This window comes from Gorilla gorilla, chromosome 11 (assembly GCF_029281585.2).
Source record: "Gorilla gorilla gorilla isolate KB3781 chromosome 11, NHGRI_mGorGor1-v2.1_pri, whole genome shotgun sequence".
NCBI lineage: Eukaryota > Metazoa > Chordata > Mammalia > Primates > Hominidae > Gorilla > Gorilla gorilla.
The window spans coordinates 98,197,229-98,218,860 of NC_073235.2; the positions used below are offsets into that span (position 1 = coordinate 98,197,229).

A 21,632-nucleotide genomic window follows, 5' to 3' on the forward strand; every position below is an offset into this window, starting at 1 on the left:
TATATATTCCCATACAAATTAATAAATTAATGAATCAGCGTTATTAAGGGTTTTTTTCTTACAAATGAAAACAGTACTGACCGCCCGCTCATGCAGCAGTAGATTTACGGTTAGACAAAAGGAAAAGAGCAGCTTATCCTTTTCAAAGAGTGACCGGCAGACATTAACATACAGTGAATAAGTAAAGTGATCCTTGAGAATCTGAAGCCTAAGGGTCAACAGAAAATAAAGGAAATAAATAAAAATACACCTTAAAGATAATGCTCTTAAGAAACGTACATGTATGTTCTTCTGATAAACTTTCTGGTCAATTACCCCCCAAACAATCAAGAATCCTCATTAATTGGGTGCACCAATTTGAGAGCTACACAATGTAGAAACACTTCAGTCCAATTGCATTTTACAGTGGACTGAGTTTTTTTTTTTTTTAAACTTAATCTTCCTCTTGGAAAAAAGTTAGTGGATGGTATATTAATCTGTTAGATTAAAAAGTTTACTGACTGTTTTTATCTACAAAGCATTTCTGGGGGTAAAATTTGACCTCTTTATAACAAATAATTTCAAATGTTTTATATTGTATATTAAATGAATAGTCTAAAACTAGTAGCTTCTTTATTAAATTTAGTATTGTGCTACTCATTATAAATTCATAAAAGCTGAAGAAATCACAAAACTTGGCAAACTCCATTTTTATTTGCTAGAGGCAAAACATGAAAATAGGAATAATCACAATATTTCCTTTGTATTATTTATCTATTTATTTGAGACAGGGTCTCACTCTGTCACCCAGGTTGGAGTGAGTGCAGTGATGCAATCTTGGCTCACTGCAACCTCCACCTCCCTGGCTCAAGCCATCTCCTGCCTCAGCCTCCCAAGTAGCTGGGACTACGGGTGTGCACCACCATGCCTGGCTAATTTTGGCAATGTCCTAACTGATATTCTAAGCTGTCAATCATCCTAGCTCTTTTTTTTTCCACTTTTCCTTACGTGCCTATATTCTTAACTATTTTATCCCCTGCAGCATTCCCATAAAGAGAATTACAACAAATTGATGTATCTTATTTTTAATTGGGAACTTCAAAAAAAAGGTTTTTGTAGAGAAAGCCTTGGCAATAGTTGCTAAAATACAGTTGAATTCTTAGAAGACTTAAAATAAACATACTATTTCTGTCCCCATTATTATGCTAATGGTTGTCTTTTCATGCATGGCATTGAATTTGTCTCACTTGTAGCAGTACCATACAATTAATACAGGGTGACTCACATTTGGTCTTTTCAGAGTAAAACAAAATTTTCTGCACTTTAAAACAAGTCTCTTCTTGTAGACAGAAAGATTGAAGGGAAAATTATAAAGGTTAATCATATTATAAGTTCAGGTTCAATCACTAGTAAAAATGGACATATGATATTTTAATAACCTTTTAAGGTGAAAAAGAAGATTAAAATTATCATTCTCAATGCTGGTGAGTGATACAGTGATATAGGATCATTCATATTCCTCTGATGGAATTGTGTGTTTGAATAATCTTCCAGGAAAGGAATTTATATCAGGAATCTGCAAGAAATGAACCCCTTTGTCCTAATTTTGGGATTTTAGCCTAAGAAAATAATCAAAGATGCAGACACTTTTATTTACTGCAGCATTACTTACAATACAAAAGCTGGAGATCACTTAGAAGTGTTTTTTATTTATTTGTTTGTTTGACAGGGTCTCACTCTGTCATCAAAGCTGGATTGCAGTGGTATGATCATAACTCACTGTAACCTAGAACTCCGAGGCTCAAGCAGTCCTCCCACTTCAGCCTCCCAGGTAGCTGGGACTACAAGTGCATGTCATCACACCAGGTTAATTTTTGCATTTTTTGTAGAGACAGAGTTTTGCCATGTCACCCAGGCTGGTATCGAACCCTTGGGCTCAAGCAATCTGCCCGCCTCAGCCTCCCTGAGTGCTGGGATTACAGGTGTAAGCCATCCCACCCAGCCAAAAGTCTTATAATACAAAAATTATGGTACATTCATACAATGGTATGTATATTGTGCAACTCCTAAAACTTATGTTTCAGAAGAATACTTAATAACATGAGAGAATGGTCTTGATAGAAGTGAAAGAAAAAAAAAACTGTGTGCGTAATTATCAAATTGCCTTTGCAAAATTATGAGAGTAAGAGAAATCTGAAATAGCTGACTCCATCTTGCTTCTGGCCTCACACGCTGGCTGTCTTGGTTCATTCCTGGGCATGGGCTAAGCTAACTTTGGAAGAAATTTAGTTTACTAGCCATGATTCCAGAGGTGGTAAGATTTGCAACTTCCCCAATCACTCCTGTAAATAACATCACTATTGTAGAACCTAAGATTGACCTTTTGGGCTGTCTTTTCAGACTTTTGCATTTCTGACTATTGGATGGCCTCACCTAGACCAGCAACTCCTCTGGCAGTCCCCACCCAGAAGCAGACTCAGGGAAGACTGTTTTCCTTGCTGAGTTCCTATGATTGTGTTTCCAACCAATCAGCATGCCCTCCTCCCTAACGCCCTGCCCATCAAACTATCCTTGAAAAGCCCTAGCCTCCGAATTTTCAGGAGATTAATTTGAGTAATGACTCCATCTTCAGCATGGTGTGGCTGGCCTCACATCAGTTAAACTCTTTCTTTATCACAATGTCATGGTCTCAGTGGGTTGATTTTCTATGTGCGGCAGACAGGAAGAACCCATTGGGTGGTTACAATTACATATACATGCATATTTGTACAGCAACAGACTGATTCCAGGATATTTAACAAAACCACATCCTAGTTAGATTTTGTTTCTATATTTATGTTATTTTTGTTTTATTTTGCTTGCTACATAAAGTTATTTATTCTGTTACATAAATTCTAATGCATTAAAATCTTATAAATAATAGATGATCCAAGTTATGGCAATTGCACAGTATATACCATACTAGTCATAACATAATATATTCTTGGTACCAAATAATAATCACTACCAGAAGACAAACAAGAATGAAATACATTTATATCCCTAAATAAAAAGAAATGAGAAATAATTTTAGACCAATATTAAGATTCTAAAACAATCAGGTTGGCTAGTGTTAATAGTCACATGTTTTCTATGCTTTTGGTAGAACTATCGTCCAATAACTGCCTGAAGTCTACCAGTTATTTGATGTCTATCAATGATTGGCAGAAAAATCATTTCTGTGAGAACTCATTCTCTTTTTAATTTCTGATTTGGGAGCTAGCTTCTTAATTGGAAACTCTTAGTTTACTTTAACAACAAAAAAAAGATTAAATAGGACTGATCAAAGTTCCTCTCTTGGTACAATGCTTTGGAAAACTATTGGCCGTATTTACTAAAAGGGAATATAACCATGCCCTGTGGTCATCAATTTCATTCCTGGATATACACCCACCAAAGACAGGTACATATCGGCACCAAAAGCCATGTACAGGAATGTTCAAGGAAGCAAAATTTCATAATAACCCCAAGTTGGAAGCTACCCAAATATCCTCAACAGTAGAATGGATAAATGATTTGTGTTACAGTGTTAGGACAAGTAAAAATTGAAAATAAGAGACTCAATTCTTTATGTTGAAAATAAGGAGAGAGATTTTCCTTCCCTCCTTTTTTTCTTAATTTAGAAAACCTAAAATTATAGGTACTTCCTCCTCTTGTTGAATATAAACCCTTTTGAAAACTAGTCAGACCTTTGTCAGTTTTATGACCCAGTAATGTCTTTCTCAAAGACCCAGAAGCCATTTCTTTGAAATCTAAACATCAAGGGAGATAGCCCACTTGTCTCCAAAGTGCTGCAGAAGGGTAGGAGCCTAACTTCAGTTAAGCTTATTTCAAGTTGCAAAACTACCTCCTGTCATACAGATACGAAAAGTTTGGTTTTCCTCTGGATAAAGCCAATTTGCTAACACAGATGGTCACTTCAATTGCCAAGTAAAGTTAGGATGAACTAAGTGTGATGTAATGGGTTTATCTGCTTCGATAATTAAGGGGGTGAGATTCCTCTCTGTCTTTGCAATCTCTTTGTGATTGTCTCTGATTATGTGTCATGTTCCGTTTAATGTTTATTCAACAATAAAACTATTTTCTTTCTCTACTGTCTTTGAGGAGAGAGTTTCTGGGTTGGGAAAAGATGTAGTTTTTAATTATACTTCCCCAACAAGAGAAAACTAACAATTAAATAAGTAAGTAAAACACTGCACTAGACAAAACAATGTGCATTAATTTCACAAGCATGATGTTGAGTGCAAGATATCAGACACAAAAAAGCAGACACTGTGTGATTCTATTTATATGAAGTTCTAAAACTGGCAAAAACTAACCTGTGGTGTTGGAAGTCAGGACAGTGGCCACCTTGGGGGAGAGGGTTAGTGATCAGGAGGGGACACTTCTGGGCTGTTGATAATGTTCTGTGTCTTGAGTTAGGTGCTGGTTACACAGGTTTGCTCACTTATGAGAATTCACTGGGCAAATACTTCTGATTTCTGCACGTTTCTTCATGTGTATTGATAACTTCAATAAAAGTTTTAAAATCTATTTTCTCTATTTACCTTTTGGTTCCAAATTATACTTTTAGTGTTACGGCAGACATACATATGATTTTAATTGTTTTGAAATTAAAGAAGTTCAACTAAAAAGAAAAGGCCACATTTTGTTTTCTGAATTTCATCCAAATCACACATCTGGGTAAAAAGGATTTGCTTTTCCTTATATCTTAAGGGACAAAAGCACAGTAATGAAGAAACAAATTCCATACCTTGGATGAGTTCTAACTTGATATAATAGGAGACAATAAAGGACCCATCATTATTTTCAAAGCATAGAATTGTTTTAATTTTTAAAGCTTATATGAAAAATGTCTTTAAATGGCAGACCAAAGAAATGTTCTTCTCTAGACTCCAGAAAATACCTTGATTTTAAGCTAATTAACAGATTAACATTCTAGTGGTTATTGTTATAAACAAGGTAGAAATTAAGACCAGTAGTGAAAAGCAGAGCATTATTTATTGTGTGGCTATAATGTGATTAGCACTGTAGTAACTACTGGGAATAATTTTTTTTTTCTTTTGGAGATGGGGTCTCACTCCCACTGCCCAGGCTGAAGTGTGGTGGCACAATCACGACTCACTGCGGCCTCAACCTCCTGGGCTCAAGTAATCCTCCCATCTCAGCCTCCCCAGTAGCTGGGACTACAGGCCCACACCACCGTGCCCAGCTAAATTTTTGTATTTTTTGTAGAGATGGGGTTTTGCCATGTTGTCCAGGGTGGTCTCAAACTCCTGGACTCATGCAAGCTGCTCATCTTGGCCTCCCAAAGTGCTGGGATTACAGGTGTGAGCCACTGTGCCCAGGCTGGGGATAATTTTTTTTTTTTAATTCTTGTCTCATGGAACTCAGAATCTAGTATGAAAACCAGACATGCATGTTTAATTAACTAACTTATAATGCAAATAGCTGGGAACTTTTCTAAGAAAGATCACTTAAAATTTTGTTTTCTTTATTTCTGTAATCCTTGCTAAACTTGAAAATTTCAGAACTGGAAGAAATAAACTAAACATTTTCAAATATCATAAAGATGAATAAACTCTATCATTATGCAATGCATTTCTTCCAAAAAAAATTACCTACTCCCTCTCTTTCTCAATGGCAGATATCTATATATCTATATATATTTTTGGCCAAGCTCAAAGTGTCAGAATCACACCTTTATTAGTTGCATATTCAAACTTGTAAAATAATAAATCTTACTAACAAAAAATTGCTAAGTCTAAGAACACTCAAAATTTTTGACCTCTACTATGATAAAGGAATTAAATTCAGATTTTAGTGAGATTAACATTTTGGATTTCTAAAAATAATTCTTAGCTGTGAGTGATAAAAATTAAATTGAGCTTCCCTTGTGGGTCTGAACAGTCAAGAAACTGAAGTATTTAGGTTCATACTGATCAAGAAGGTTATAAAAGGCAAAAGTTGTTATTAATTACTTTCTTTTTTCAAAAAGTAATTACACATTAAACTCTATTAAAAACATGTCTTGGCTGGGCATGGTGGCTCACGCCTGTAATCCCAGCACTTTGGGAGGCCGAGGCGGGTGGATCATGAGGTCAGGAGATCAAGACCATCCTGGCTAACATGGTGAAACCCTGTCTCTACTAAAAATTAGCCGGGCACGGTGGTGGGTGCCTGTAGTCCCAGCTACTCAGGAGGCTGAGGCAGGAGAATGGTGTGAACCCGGGAGGCGGAGCTTGCGTGAGCCGAGATCGCGCCACTGCACTCCTGCCTGGGTGACAGAGTGAGCCTCCGTCTCAAAACAAAACAAAACAAAACAAAACAAAAACATGTCTTAATACCAAACTGAAAATTATCTAACTGATTTTAAAAAATCAAATGAAATTTAATTCTCTTGTAGATTTAAGTCAGGTCTTAATTCCATTACTTATTGTAATAGCCAACAGTAATATAAAGTATTTTATGTAAATAAGAATAATAGAAAAGAAGATCTATTACCACAAATAATCACAACAAGGTTTGGGATTTTTTTACCCTAGCATTTGACAAATTTTACAGATGTGTATATTAAACTGTGAATTTGCAACTTTTAGAATGCCAGTTCGTACAGGAGTCATATTTTAAAAAGTATTAACTACTCTTTCTACAATTCCATTCATAAATATATTTTGCAGATGAAAAATAAGGTAAACGTTTTCTCTTTCTAGAATTACATTATAATTCTAGATCTCTGTAAACAGTTTCTTGGCAGATTGAATTTGGACACATCTGTTCAATTTCTAACCCCCATATTTACTTCTGATACGATGATTAATCAAGTTCATTTTAGGTAAGTGGCTGTAATGCTTGTACCACTCTGAGACAACAATGGAGGTCACAAATTACTCTCTGATTTCATGCATTAATTAGTTAATATTAACTAGTATTTCCTTTACATACCTTTTTGCCAAAATTTCTGATTTCTCTGAATTTTCAATAGACAGGATGAAAAGGTTAATAAACCAGGTCAGTGAATACTGGTACATGGGCTCAATGTTGGCTAAATCAGCAAGAGAAAAAAATAGGATGGAAGAATGGATGGCAATAGGACGATAGCCCATGCGGGTGGTGTCAATCTTTTTCTCTGTCTCTTCGGCTACTTCCTGCTTCTGAGAAATCTCATTAGCCAAGGCCTTGGAGGAAGATAATATCTTAATAGCAGTTTCATCTTCTAATATATTGCCTTCCGAAGATGAAAGAACTTCTAAAATCTTGTCTTCTATTTCTTTTAACTGCCTGGAATAAAACAAAATTTTCTTAGAAGAAAAAGAAGTCATTTAAAATCATTTCACGTATATGTTCTTTTATAAGAAACAAAGAACTTGTAACCTAAAGAAATGCATCACTTTGTGACAAATATCTGTAATGGTGATGCCTTATAATTAATTTCTTATCTCGTAAAATGTCACAAAGATGGGCCTTTCTGCTCCAGTTCCCTTTTTAATGATCATTTATGGGCTAACTAGAGAGAAATACGGCAAGCCAATTTACTCTGCCATCAAGGATCTCAGCTCAGAGTGAATAGAAAGTAGCACTCCGTTTATTTTCTGAAATGTTACATGACTTATACAGCTTTACTCTTTCTACCTATGATATAGATGTTATGAGCAGAAAATGGGATGCAACATATTCATTCATACCATGCTCCAGTAAAAACAGGTTACCTCAGTTACACAGTGAATACCAAAACTCTTGTGCTAAAACTTTGTGGAATATTTGAAAATACCCTGCCCTGACTTCTGGCAGGCCTTCTAGCTCTTCCAGTGCCTAAGAACTTGCATGTAAAAATATACTCAGTAATGCAGTTTTCTAAATTGACATAGAGGTATAATTCCTTACATTTTCCTGTTATATTTTCCCTTGCAGTATTCCTATTAAATCTAACAAAAGAGATCTGTAAAATGTATTTTAATTCATTCTAGTGATCTAGAAACAAATAAGAATAGTTCTGTTTATGACATTTAAAACCTTTTATTTTCAGCTCCTTGTAATATCAAGGCTTGCTTTTCTTCTTCAAGGTCTGGCCTTTCTTGTGCCACCACAACTCCCAGAAGCTGATCTTGCATTCCCTCAGGGGTTATCATGAAGTTTAATAATGTTACCTATAAATGAAAAAATATACAAAAATTACACCATTATTTCTGTTAAAAAGTCTCTGCTTTTATGTGTCAAGTTCTGACCTTAAAATAGACTCCATTTACTATATATCGTAGTACTTGTGAAGGTGTAATTTGTAGAGACTATGATTAACGACATAGGCAAATATGATTGTTGGATTTAAAACCCACCTCAGTTTCTCATAGTCAAAAATCTAATACCTCAAAGGATTTGTTTGGTGATCAACTTATTCTCATTTCAAACTAGTCCAATTTCTGAGAACTCTTTAACAGCAAAATTCATTAGAATCAGGTTGGAAGCTATCTTTCATTTCAGTTGATCAGAGCAGCCATGGTATAATATATGGTTCAAAGCCTGGCTCTAGAATCATAATAGTTGGACCAGCTGATTTACATTTTAAGGATTCTAGTGGTGTCAAAAGTAAAGGAAATCTTACAAAGTGAGATAAAAGGGAACACTGTAGTTATTTGTCATGAGTGAAGTATTTTTACAATCTGATAATCAGCCACTATTGTGAACTAAGGAATTTACATTTTCATGGTGTCCATCAAGACTGTCTGCTAACACCTGCTTCATCTGGGGACCTAATTGCTCTTACAGGCAGGTCTCTCTTCATTGCCCACATCTCCTGTTTCTTTCCCATAAGCATGCAAACATGCTGAGGACTCTTTTTTTAAAAAAAGCAAACAACAAACAAATCATTCTATTGCTCCCACAATCCTTTCCAGCTATGGAATAACCTCTCTTTGGGCTTTCGAAACGACACTTATTGAAAATGTTATTTATATATATTTTCTGCCTCCACTTCATTTCATGATACAGCCCTTTACAATCTGCTCCCTGCCCTGCCTCTGCACACTCATCCACACACACTGCTATAAACCATAGTAACTTCCTGGCTCTGGTCACCAATGAACCCATAAGTCAATAAACACTGTCTTGACCTTGGCTTCATTTGAAATCCTCACTTTTTTTTTTTCATGTATACTGCAGTCTGCCTGACCTAATGTCTTGAATCACATCCATGTCTTTTTTTTATAATAAAGATGGTTCTTTATTATCACCATGTATCACCAATCTTTTTAATTTTTAATTTTTATGGATACATAACAGTTGTATACATTGCACCTATGTCTTAAGCATCACCTCCCACTACTCCCATTCACATGCCTTTCATTTTCCTGCAAGGAACTGATCGTGGAATCCCATACATGCTATCTACGAAATGCCTCCATGTGCTTCAGTGTTTGCTCTACGCCCTTCCCCTTGTTATCCACCAGATTAGCTCCTATTCATCTGTCAGTGTGCAGATCAAGTGTCAGCTCCTCTTGGACACTTTCCCAGACAATGTGTTCTACCGCAATCAATACCCCAAGCTACTTTCTGCACTTCCTCATAGGGGTCTTAACTCATTACAGCACACATTACACTGTATGCAATCATGGGCATATATACCTCTCTCCCAGACCAGAATGAAAGTAACTTTAGCACAGGGGTCGTCTCTTATTTGACTTCATGGTTGTATTGTTCAGCACAAAGTCATGCTCCCTACAAACTTATTGAATGAACAATCAGAATGCCCACTTTCCCTGTTCATAGAGTTGCTCTCTGCTACTTCTATTTCCTAAAATTTTAGTCACTTGATGATTCTTCCCAAAGGCATTTTATATAAAATAATAGCTATCATGAATCAGGCTCTATGATATAAAGAAGAGTAAGATACAGTCTGGTCCCTGCCCTCAAAAAGTTTTCATCTAGTTGAGCAAACAGAGGAACAAAGAACATGCATTGGGATAAGGACTCTGAGAGTGGTCAGCTTGCAATGCTACAGGAGCGCAGAGGGCACCCAACCCAGATCAGGGAGGCAAAAAGGACTTCCCCCAAGCAAAGGACACCTGAGCTAAAACTTAAGCGTGATCAGCAGTTAGTCAAGAGAAAGAAGAGGGCAACATTCTACAGGGCAGAAGGTTTCAACCTTGGATGCTGATTGGAATATACTGAGAAATTTAAAAACCAGTCGTGTCTGGGTCTTATGTCCAGAGAGTTTGGTTTAGTTGGTCTAGAGTGTGGCCTGAGTATTTGGAGTTTTAAAAGCTCTCCAGGTGACTTCAATGTTCAGCTAGGATTGAGAACAATTGCTCTTGGCAAACAAAGCAGCAGAGAAAGGCAAAGCACGTTTAGAGGAATCTATTCTACCACTGGAGAGTGTGCAGGTATGACCCAAGGAGCACTCTTCGTCTACTACCTATAATTGAAGGCAAACATTTTCTACCACATGTATCAGAATTCAATGTGTGCAGTCAGCAATATTAGAAATACTTGTTTTTTAACACAGGAACAGAAAACCAAACACCGCATGTTCTCACTCACAAGTGGGAGTTGAACAATGAGAATACATGGACACAGGGAGGGGGACATCATACACTGGGGCCTGTTGGGGGGTATGAGGCAAAGGGAGGGAGAGCGTTAGGACAAATACCTAATGCATATGGGGCTTAAAACCTAGATGACGAGTTGATAGGTGCAGAAAACCATCATAGTATATGTATACCTATGTAACAAACCTGCACGCTCTGCACATGTATCCCAGAACTTAAAGTAAAATTAAAAAAAAAAAAAGAAATACTTGTTTTTTTACCCTTGAAAATTCTACAAAAATTTCAACAACTACCACAAATCATCAGAGGTGACTCAGTGTTTGCTCCTGATTTCATCATTTCCCTAATGAAAGGAGGTTCCTTAATAGAAAGTACTTTCCCAAACCCAGATAACACCACTGCATTCTATATGTTAGTGACAATTTTGTCCAAAACTTTTAAATACATTTTCGATCGCAACTTAACCTAAATTGTAGCAGCTAAAAAATGCCATTTTGGCATACCGAAATCTGAGGGTTTTTTAAAATTAGAATTTTAATTCGAATTATAAAACATGTGAACTAGGAGAGAAGAAACAACCCCATGGGCAAACTACCTACATGTAGCAGGTTATAATCAACCAAACCCAATACAGGCAGCTTATTCAAAAGATTTATTTGCAAAGCAAAAGCATTGTTCTTGTTTTTATGTTTTATTCCTCTCGAGGCTCTGCTAGTCTATGAAGTACCTTGTGTGGATTAGAAAAAGATGTTGTCTGCATGTAGAATCAGCCCCGCACCAGGCCAATGCCTAAGCAACTTGGGGCTAGATTTCAGCCCTCTTCAACTCCACCTTTGTTTTATGTACAGACTGCACAACTATAGAAGGAGCCATCACTCTCCCTCCTAAAGACAAGCAGTGTTTTACCCAACTGGTGGGAAGGTAAAAAAAAAAAAAAAGAAGAGTCAAAAATGTTATTTTTCTAATCTTAATGACTTTTTTAAAGCACCTTTGGAGGTTTTGCCTGATTTATAAATTGTTTGCATTGCCAAGGCGCAAAGGTTTTCCTTTTTTACAAACTAAAAATAGGTAATGCTGTTACTGAGGTTGCTGTTCTCTCTACTTTTGGTTTTTGTCTTTTCATCTGTTGTTTCCTGGTGGGCAGATCTATGCAAACCTACCCCTGAAATCAGCCGAAGCTGAGGCTGAAGAAAGAGGCTGACATATCCAACTTCTTAGAAAGAAACATCTAATAGGGACTTAACGAACATAAGCCATGTCTGTGTCCTGGGTGGCAGGGAGACAAGTTGGTGGATCCCTGTGCCATTACCCACAAGACCCAGGGCTCATATACCACAGGAGAAATGATTTAGAAGAGATGTGTAGAATAATTGAAGGTTGTTTGACCAAAGAGCAGGACGTATGGTAAGTACCTGCTCTTACAGGAGGCACAGTAGATAAACTGGAAATCTTAGACCTTTCCCGGAACAGAGGTAAATCAGAAGCCAACTTGGTGGATTAGCATCCAAGATGGAGTTGCTTTAGTCTCCACATCTCTGTATTCCCAGCTCCTGCTACTGGGTGGGAGATATCGTGTTTCCCTGCTTTTACTTATAAGAAAATATTTCCTCTGCAGGGACAGAGTAATTTTATTTTTGTAAGAAAATGTCCTGCCTGTGGCCAATAAGTGTAAAACAGCTTCTTGCAAAACCCCTAGGAAGATGATTCCCTCTTTCTGCCCACACCTAGGCACCTCCTCAGTGGGGTATTATCTGGGTTAAAAACTTTTCCCCCACTTGTCCCATGGCAGACCATGGAGGCCACTAACTATAGACTACATAGATATAATCATAAATTTATATGAGATAAGCAATTTTTAAAATTGAGCAATTTGGAAAACTCATTAAACGTTATGTAATTCTCTACTGCTTTGCCATTTATTCATGGAAAAAGTATAAAGCTTTCAAGATATTTTCCCTATTGGCATGAGAAACCAAGTCCACAGGCTACATTTGCTTTAATCCAAAAACCATAGGCACAGTGGTAGCAAAATGCAGGTTTTGCAACTTTTACTTCACTGTGTTCAGACACAAGGAGGTATCCATTCATATTCCATTAATGTTGGGTCCTTTCACATCAAGACTTTTCAAATCAAGCCATTTATTCTCAAATAAACATTTAAGAACATAAACTATGGTTTCATAATTTTATTTTCATTTAGACTTAAAAGGATTATACCAGCACGACACCATCCCTTGGGTACTTTTGAAAGCAAAAGGTACATAAAAGATCCTAAAAGTGGGATCCAGAGGAAGTATTATAATTTGTAAATGAAAGCAAGTAACTGCCTCACTATGTTTTCTAATCCCTGTTTAATCAATCCCAGCAATTAAAAATAATAAAGCAATAAGACACTCTAGGGATCTTAAGGGTTTTGATACTGAATCATAGGTCAGTTTCCTCCCCACAGCACTTTATGACTCCTACCATAACCAGTTATTAGTGAACTAAAAATTGTTTATGTTATGTGCGATAGTTCCACGTATTTTACTGAACAGTAAAAAAGGTTTTCCATGTCATTTACTTGAACATTTTTCTCTAACACAGCTCTGGGATTTTATCACTTCCTTTTTGCTTCCTTCTTTTTCACTTATATTTAAATGTTAAATAATATTGCTAATAAGTAACACTCATAGTAATACTATCTATTGGCTTTATTCTAAGCATCTTATGCAGATTAATTTATTTAATTCACATCACTCTATGAGATAGATACTTTTATTATTCTCATTTGACAGATGAGAGAATTGAGGCACAGAGTGGTTACATGAAATGTCCCAAATCGCACATCTGGCAAGTAGCACCCGAATCTATGGCCTTAACTACTACTGGATATTCCCTTCCCTAGCAGGTAAATACACAGTAAACATTTGAAAGTGTTTAAATAATACTGGATTTTAATTAATTAAAAATAGCCAAGAATTTCCATGTTTTAACATTCTGTTTTTAAAATTAAGTTCAAGGGTCACTCCATTTTCCCCTAGTCTTCCTGACATCCCTGAATGTCCACCCTAAGTATATCCTCAACTCTGAGCTCCCAGGACACATTGTAGCTCCGCTGTGTCTTCCTAGTCACACAATTCGGTCACTTTGCATACACATTATTTATAAGATAGACCTCTGGAGAGCAGGGATCATGTTTATTCATCTTGGAGGGAATAAATTACACCATCTCGATCTTTTCTCTGCCTCTCTGCAGAGAGATGCCTATGTTAATTTAAATATTTCCAATAAAGGCAAGTATTTGAATTCACTATATAACTCTTACCTCTCTATATAACTTTCAAAATCTAAATAAGCTTCTTAATGTCTTCTCCTGCTTGCCTCTGTAAATGAAAGCAATCCTTCACTCACTCATTCACTCACTCCACAAACATTTAATGAATGCCAACCAAGGCTAAGAAGTAGGACTAAAAACAGAATAAGGTGTAGCCCATAAACCTAGGAGCTCAGCTGCAGATCAACATCTCAGGACATTTTAGTCACTGACTAAAAAACTTTAAGCTAAATTTACCCTTTAAAGGAATTTTTAGTATTCTAAAAGAAGTGATTGAAAACAGTTCTTTTAAGTAATTACATAAAATCAGATAGCAGCAACCTTCCTTAGCCTGAGAAAGAAGAATGGAGTTCTGTTTCTGAATTTCAATTTCAATAATTAGCATATCATCATTTATTACAAAGAAAGAATGTGGGCATATATCTTCTATTTTTAACAATGAAAATCTAAGAATCATATCAATTGTAGAAATTTGATTCTGATGACCTTTTTTCACAGCATGCTGAAGTTTCCTTTATTACTTACATGTAGTCACCAACGCAACATTTGGAAATTATTATAGCAATAATTTCAGGAAATACCAAAATAAGGCAAAATCCGTTTTTCTTAGGAAGACTTGTTCTTCTTATGACTCAGGAGGAATATATAGTCACTAATTACAAAATCTGATAAAGAAACATTCATTTTATATACTGGCCTTTACTGATGTTTCAGGAAGATAATGAGGATTTCTTAACTTGGTAGTAATATAGAAGCGGAAGTCAGATGCATATTCAATTGTGGAGTCCCCAAGCCGGATACATGTACTCCCACCCTGCTTAAAGGTTTGTTTTAGCAGAAGAGGTTCCAAAATAGGATCTAGTTCTTCGCCAACATTTTCTAGCAACACTGGAGTAAAATCAGAAAAGATTTCATGTTATTTTAAATATTGACTATAAATATTCAACCCTCCAAGTTCTTTCAGCCTTATAGATAAATTCTGTTCCTAGATACCTACAAAATTATTTTTGTCTTCTGAAAAGTATAAAGAAATAATGCCATAAAAATAGCTACATTCTGTGGGAAGGACTTAAGTGGTGGGTCTACCTAGTCATCCTGCCTGCTTCCCTTCTCCTGAGTCATAGTCCTGCTGGGTGCACGCTGCCTGGCCTGGGGTTCACCAGGCGCCCAGGTATTATGGCAGTGAAGTTTATCCATCTGAGACACCAGAGAAAAGGCATTTCCAGTTGTAGTTATTTAAATTGTTACCGTATTTTTAATTATTAAAAATGCTTATTGTAGAACATCTGCAAAGTACAGGAAGAAAGGTATAAATAAGAAATGGAAAACTGCCCCTAATTAGATTTGCTTAATTACTCTCTCTACTTCTCCCTAATATTTTAATAATTGACTCATACAGTATATAGATTGATAGAAAAATGACACAAAGGCCAGGCACAGTGGCTCATGCCTGTAATTCCAGCACTTTGAGAGGACGAGGCAGGAGGATTGCTTGAGTCCAGGAGTTCAAGACCAGCCTAGGCAACATGGCGAGATCCTGTCTCTACAAAGAAAACACAAGAATTAGCCAGGTGGCAGCTACTTGGGAGGCTGAGCTGGGAGCATTGTATGAGCCTGGGAGATCAAGGCTGCAGTGAGCCATGATCAAGCTACTGCCCTCCAGCTTGGGCCACAGAGCAATATCCTGTCTCAAACATAAATAAGGAAAAAAAAAAGAAAAATGACACAAACTACATATAACTGTTGAATAAATTATTATCTCTCTAGTGTTATTTATCTTTCTCCACACATAGTTGAGACTAAACAACACATTGAATTTTGCATCCTAATTATTTTTTTGACTTAACAGCATAAATGTTTCCCCATGTTATTGAAAACTCTAATAAGCATGCTTTTAATCACTGCATAATAGTGTATCATATTAGTGTTCTCTTTTTTAAACCAGTATTCAATTATTAGATATTTGGATTGTTTCTCGTTCTGAATATTATAACAAACACTGTATTAAAAAAACTGCATTTCAGAATATTTTCCTCTGATAGCATTCTAGAACAGGAATCCCTGGATCAAAGATCAGTGACATTGTTAAGGCCATTGATATCTTTGCTGAGTTAAAGTCTTACATTTTGGTGTTTGGGATGCTATCATGGCCAAATTTGGATGATGGCATTTTGTAGAAGTCCCTCAAAGGATGGGTGTACAATCTGGATGGGAAGGAAGGGGCTCAGGGTGCTGGGGTGACAGGTATTTGGATCTCAATTGCCATGAAAGTGCAGACATATTTTCTCCTTCCCACAGGTTACTCCTGGCTAAATGAATTCCTAAAATTGTCTTCTTGGTGATTTGCTCCGTTGCTGAGATCTCAGCCAACAGCCTGTCAGATTATTTTTAAACTCATTTTTATTTTCTACTTGCATAAAATGATTATTTTTCATGGTTAAATAATATGAATGCATCATAATGTATTAAATATGTTAATTTTCTGTTGTTTAGATTGCTTCTACTTTTATACTATTATTAATAATGCCACAGTGAACATCTTTATGAATGAACCTTTGTGTTCATCTCTAATTACTTAATCAGGCTGGAGCCCTAGAAGTAGAATTAATGGTCAACAGTTATTAACATTTTAAAAGCTATTTATATTCCAAGTTACTTTCCTGAAAAGCTGTAGAGATTTCAGAGTTGCAATGAGCACTCATTTTGTCGTTTGTTTTTAAACCTATTCTTACAAAATATCACTGTATTTACAAATGCTGGACACCATGCTGGCACTGTATTTTCTTGTCATCCTCATAACTGTAAAAAGTATGTTTTGCAGATGAAATAGGACAGGCAATCAAAATAAATCAAAATAAATTTTTCAGTTAAATCAGCTAGTAAATGACAAAGCGAAGCAGGGACATGAACCTGGCTGTCTGGCTCCTTCATCGCTCTCTTAACCACTATACCATACTGTCAGCATTCAATAATGTATCTGTGACTTTTATTATTTGATAGGTAAAAAATACTGTTAAAATTTTTATTTTTGGCAGGGTGTTTTTAGCTGTTCTTTGGTTAACTATTTTTTTTCTGGAAACTGTATACTAACATACTTGACCATCTTTTCATTGTAGGATATATTATTTACAATTAAGTTCAGTGACAAGCATCAGAAAACCCAAAATAATAGCAATGACAAGGAGAAATTTGTCTCATGTACAGGAGAGCCCAAGATAGTCAGCTCAAGACTGAAAGGACGGTGTATCTAAATAGTGAGGGATCCAAGATCCTGCCATCTTGCAGCTTTACTATTTTTGGCACATGGCTTTGATCTCTTTGGCCAATATGGCCTTTTATACCACATCCACATTCCATCCATCAGAAAAAAAAAAGAAGAAATATCCTTTAAGGGTGTTTCCTGAGAGTCACAAATGGTACTTCCACTCTCGTCTTGTTGGCCAGAATACAGTAATTTGACCAAACCCAACCATAGTCATATGGCCATATACAACCACAACAGAGGTTAGAAAATACAGTTCTTTACCCTGGATGCAATGTGCCCATGTAACACGGGGGTGCTGATACTAAAGAGAAAGGTGAGTGGATGGCAGGAACAACCAGCACTCATTGCCACATGTGCTAATTTAAAAACTTTATTTGTATTTTTAAACATTGTTTTAGCAAATATTTCCCCCAGTTTTCAACTTGTTCTTATTTAATTAATTAATTTATTTGAGATGGGGTCTCACTCTGTTGCCCAGGCTGGAGTGCAGTGTGGCACAATCTCAGCTCACTACAACCTCCACCTCCTGGGCTCAGGCCATCTTCCCACCTCAGCCTCCTGGGTAGCTGGGACTACAGGTGGGTACCATCACACCCAGCTAATTTTTTGTGTTTTTGGTAAAGACAGGGCTTCACCATGTTGCCCAGGCTGCTCTTAAACTCCTGAGCTCAAGCAATCCACCCACCCCAGCCTCCCAAAATGCTGGGATTACAGGTGTGAACTACTGCCTCCAGCCTATTTTTATTTTATTTTTTGAGACAGGGTCTAGCTGTGTCTCCCAGGCTGGAGTGAAGTGGTGTGATCACAGTTCACTGTAGCCTCAACCTCCAGGCTCAGGCAATCCTCCCACCTCAACCTCACATAGGTGGAACTACAGGCATGGACCACCAGGCTCAGCTAATTTTTCTTTTTTTTCAGAGATGGGGTCTTGCTACATTGCCCAGACTGGTCTCAAACTCCTGGGCTCAACCAATCCTCCTACCTCAGACTCTCAAAGTGCTAGGATTACAGGAATGAGCCACTGTACCTGACCTGCCACTTGTTTTTATATTTGCCTGTATTTCTTCTTATAATTTAACTTTTTGTTGTAGAAATTTTCAAGGCTTTCTCAAAATAAAGAGAATAGTATATAATTGGTACTTGATATAACTACCAATCATCCTGCTTTAGGCATTGTAAATTCGGCCAATCTAGTTTCATCCATTCCTTATCTAACCTGGATTATTTATAAACAAATCCTAGACATCATAAAACTTCAGCCGCAAGTATCTCTTGGAGATAAGAACTGTTTAAAAATTGACGCATCTTAAAAAATTAATAATTCACAGTTTTGTCAAGTATCAAGGCAGAAAATATAATTCCCCATTGTCTTAAGGTATTTGGATTATAGTGTTACGGCTTAAATTAGGATACAAATAAGTTTCACAGGTTGAAACTTTTTCTTTTCAAATATTTTTGCCAGGCCGGGCACAGTGGCTCATGCCTGTAATCCCAGCATTTTGGGAGGCCGAGGCGGGCGGATCATGAGGTCAGGACTTCGAGACCATCCTGGCTAACACAGTGAAACCCTGTCTCTACTAAAAATACAAAAAAATTAGCCAGGTGTGGTGGCCGGCACCTGTAGTCCCAGCTACTCGGGAGGCTGAGGCAGGAGAACAGCGTGAACCCAGGAGGCAGAGCTTGCAGTGAGCCGAGATCTTGACACTGTACTCCAGCCTGGGCGACAGAGCAAGACTCCATCTCAAAAATAACATATATATATATATATATATTTTTTTTCTATTGCATATTTGCTTAGGACGTCCTTTCCCATCAAAGGACTCTGTTTCCTTTTAGCATTTGTCTTTTTTTCTTTCGTATTTAATTTTTAAACTCATCTGGAACATATTTTGGTGTGAAGTGAGACTCTGACCTAAAGTATTTTTCCACAAAGCCAATTTTCCTAATACCACTTGCTGGTGTGATGTATCATTTTTCTGTTGGTTATAAGGTTTAATTTATAGTGCATCAAAGCCTTACATATATTAGGGTTCATTCCAGAGCTTATTCCAGTTAATTCCAAACTTACTTTTGAATGTTTTGTGGCTTACTACTCTCTTTTCTTCTAGGTTAAGTATTATTTTCTAAACATTTATTTCTGAAAGTTTACATCTTTACAACTTTCAGTTTTCCTGTCAGAGAAAAAGAGCTGTCGTACTTAAGCCTTCTCTGGTTTTTCTGAAAAGTTTTGTCTTTTTCTCACTTTTTATTGTTAAAATTACTCTAGGTTGGTATTTTGTTGTTTTGTTTTGCTTTGCTTTCTATTCGCTGGTTGACTATAATAACTACCAAAATAGGTGGTTCTCAGTTGTCACTGATTTAATATTCTTTTTGGAATATATCTCTTCCACTGAATTTTTAAATTCTGATACCTTTCAGTTAATTATCTTTAGTTGTCTAGATGAGGTATATTGTTTATGAATATGATAATTTTGTTTCCTCCTTTTTTTGTTTTTGTTCAGTATATCTGGCCCTACTAAATCAATTGTTTCTTCCTTTAAATGTTATAGCACCTTCATTGTTTCTTGTTTTATTGCACTGAAAACAACTTTCCTAACAATGTTAAACAATAACAGTCATAACAGATACCAATTTCTCATTTTCACTTTTACATGATCATATTTTTAAAATCTAATTTGCTCAACCATTTTGAACCAAAATTCTGTTTAAGGAAGATTATAATGTTTCAGTTTCTCTTACTGCCTTAGCATTTATCAATATTAATTTTTTACATAAAATCTGATATTTAATGTTGGCTAAAAGTAACTATATATTTTCATCCCCACTCACCCTAACATTTTTCTTAGTTTTGAAATGTAATTAAGAGTGTCTATATTAATATACGTAAAAATCATTTTTGAAGCTAAAATATACATTATGAAACTTAAATATTACAGACTTGATTCTTTTCCCCCAATTTTGAAAAATTTATTGTCTTATTGCTAGAATCAAGTCTTAATCCTGTTAGGAAAGATATTTGTAGTGTCTTGATTTCAAAGAAATATATCCTTAGTACTGAATATTTATTATATTATGTGTCTCACTGGAAAATTTTAAATTTTTTTAAAATTTAAAGCATTTTAAATTTTAAAAAAAGAAAAAAATGTATAGGTACATGAATTACCCAGAATGCTCTCTTTAATTTCGTTATTTTATTTTGACTCCTTTAACTTTTAATTAGATCAAAATATATACCATGTTAAAATAATAGGAGCAAATTCAAGAGACAGACTTCTCTTCATGTTTCTATCATCAAGATTAACAATTTGCTGGTTTATGTTAAAACCTCATTTCTCATTCTCAAGCACCAGACATCACAGTATTTGCAAAGCTTATGGGAAATCAAGACTAGGAATCCAAGCACACAGCCACTAATATTTTTGAGTAAGGCAAATCATCATCTCACTCAAAACAAACAGTTATCCTTAGCAACAGAAACATAATGAGAATTAAATGTTCTTTTCAAATTTCTCTTGCATGTAGGACATTAAATAATGTGGTTTTTAAGTTATGAATTATCTATATTATCCCATGTGAGACTTCAAATTAATAGAAAAAAATCTTCTTCTGCAACTTATGTTCAACTCTGTAGCATAGTTTATCAAAAGTAGACTCAACAATTACTCAGCACCTATCAGGTGCCCTTAAGCAGCTTGTAGAAGAGAAACAAACGGTTATGCACATAAAATAAGGGCAATCATGGAAATTCATGAAAGTTTCAGTGTTGGTACTTCATTGGAGGGGTCGAGATGTCACAGAAAAAGAGGTATTTGAGCTGTATCTTAAAGGATGGAATTTAAAGGAATCCACCAGATGGATGGAAGAGCAAAAACAAGCTAAGAGATTGAAACAATGCCATGTTGTTTCAGTGCTGGCTGCTCCCAAGTACCCTGCACTCCCATCTTCTAAATCCTCATTTTGTCTGTAATCTCTTTCTGCCCCTTTAACCTATAAGCTTCATGAAACTAAAGACTGAGTCTGTCTTATTCATGCTGTTTTTAGTACCTACCACACTGCCTGGTACATGGTAGTTGCAAAATAAATGTTAATTAAATGAATGAATGGACAAATAAATGAGCAAATGAAAGAAACACTAAATTGGAAGTAGGTTTTTATCCCTGGTTTGTTACATACAAGGGGGAAAGAAAAGTAAAGTGCTGGGAGATGAGAAAAGTAAGGAAGGCTCAGATATGATAAATTGTGCTGTTGATACAAAGTTTTTTTTTATAGATTCAATGGCAAGTCATTAAAATATCTTCTCTACAAATTGATTTATCAGCAATATTTGTATGATTAGTATTTTATGCACACTTTATCCATTGGCATAGCTAATACAGATGTACCTTTATTTTCTAGAACATTGGCTTTCAAACTTTTTTTTAAGCAGCAGAATACTTCTTTTCAAAGAGGATCTTATCATAAACTGCAATATAAAAAAGAAAAGTGAGATCTG

General features: G+C 36.0%; 1 protein-coding gene across 1 annotated transcript in view; it reads right to left on the bottom strand.

The window, feature by feature from the left end:
- Positions 1-21,632, bottom strand: part of DNAH7 (dynein axonemal heavy chain 7) — a 331,737-nt gene that overhangs the window by 72,137 nt on the left and 237,968 nt on the right. The window contains exons 49-52 of the mRNA XM_004032984.5: positions 14,573-14,763; positions 8,032-8,165; positions 6,964-7,299; positions 82-208 (exon numbers count right to left, since the gene is read on the bottom strand). Of these exons, the coding sequence (XP_004033032.4) occupies positions 82-208; positions 6,964-7,299; positions 8,032-8,165; positions 14,573-14,763 (788 nt within the window). The remainder of the gene's footprint in view (positions 1-81; positions 209-6,963; positions 7,300-8,031; positions 8,166-14,572; positions 14,764-21,632) is intronic.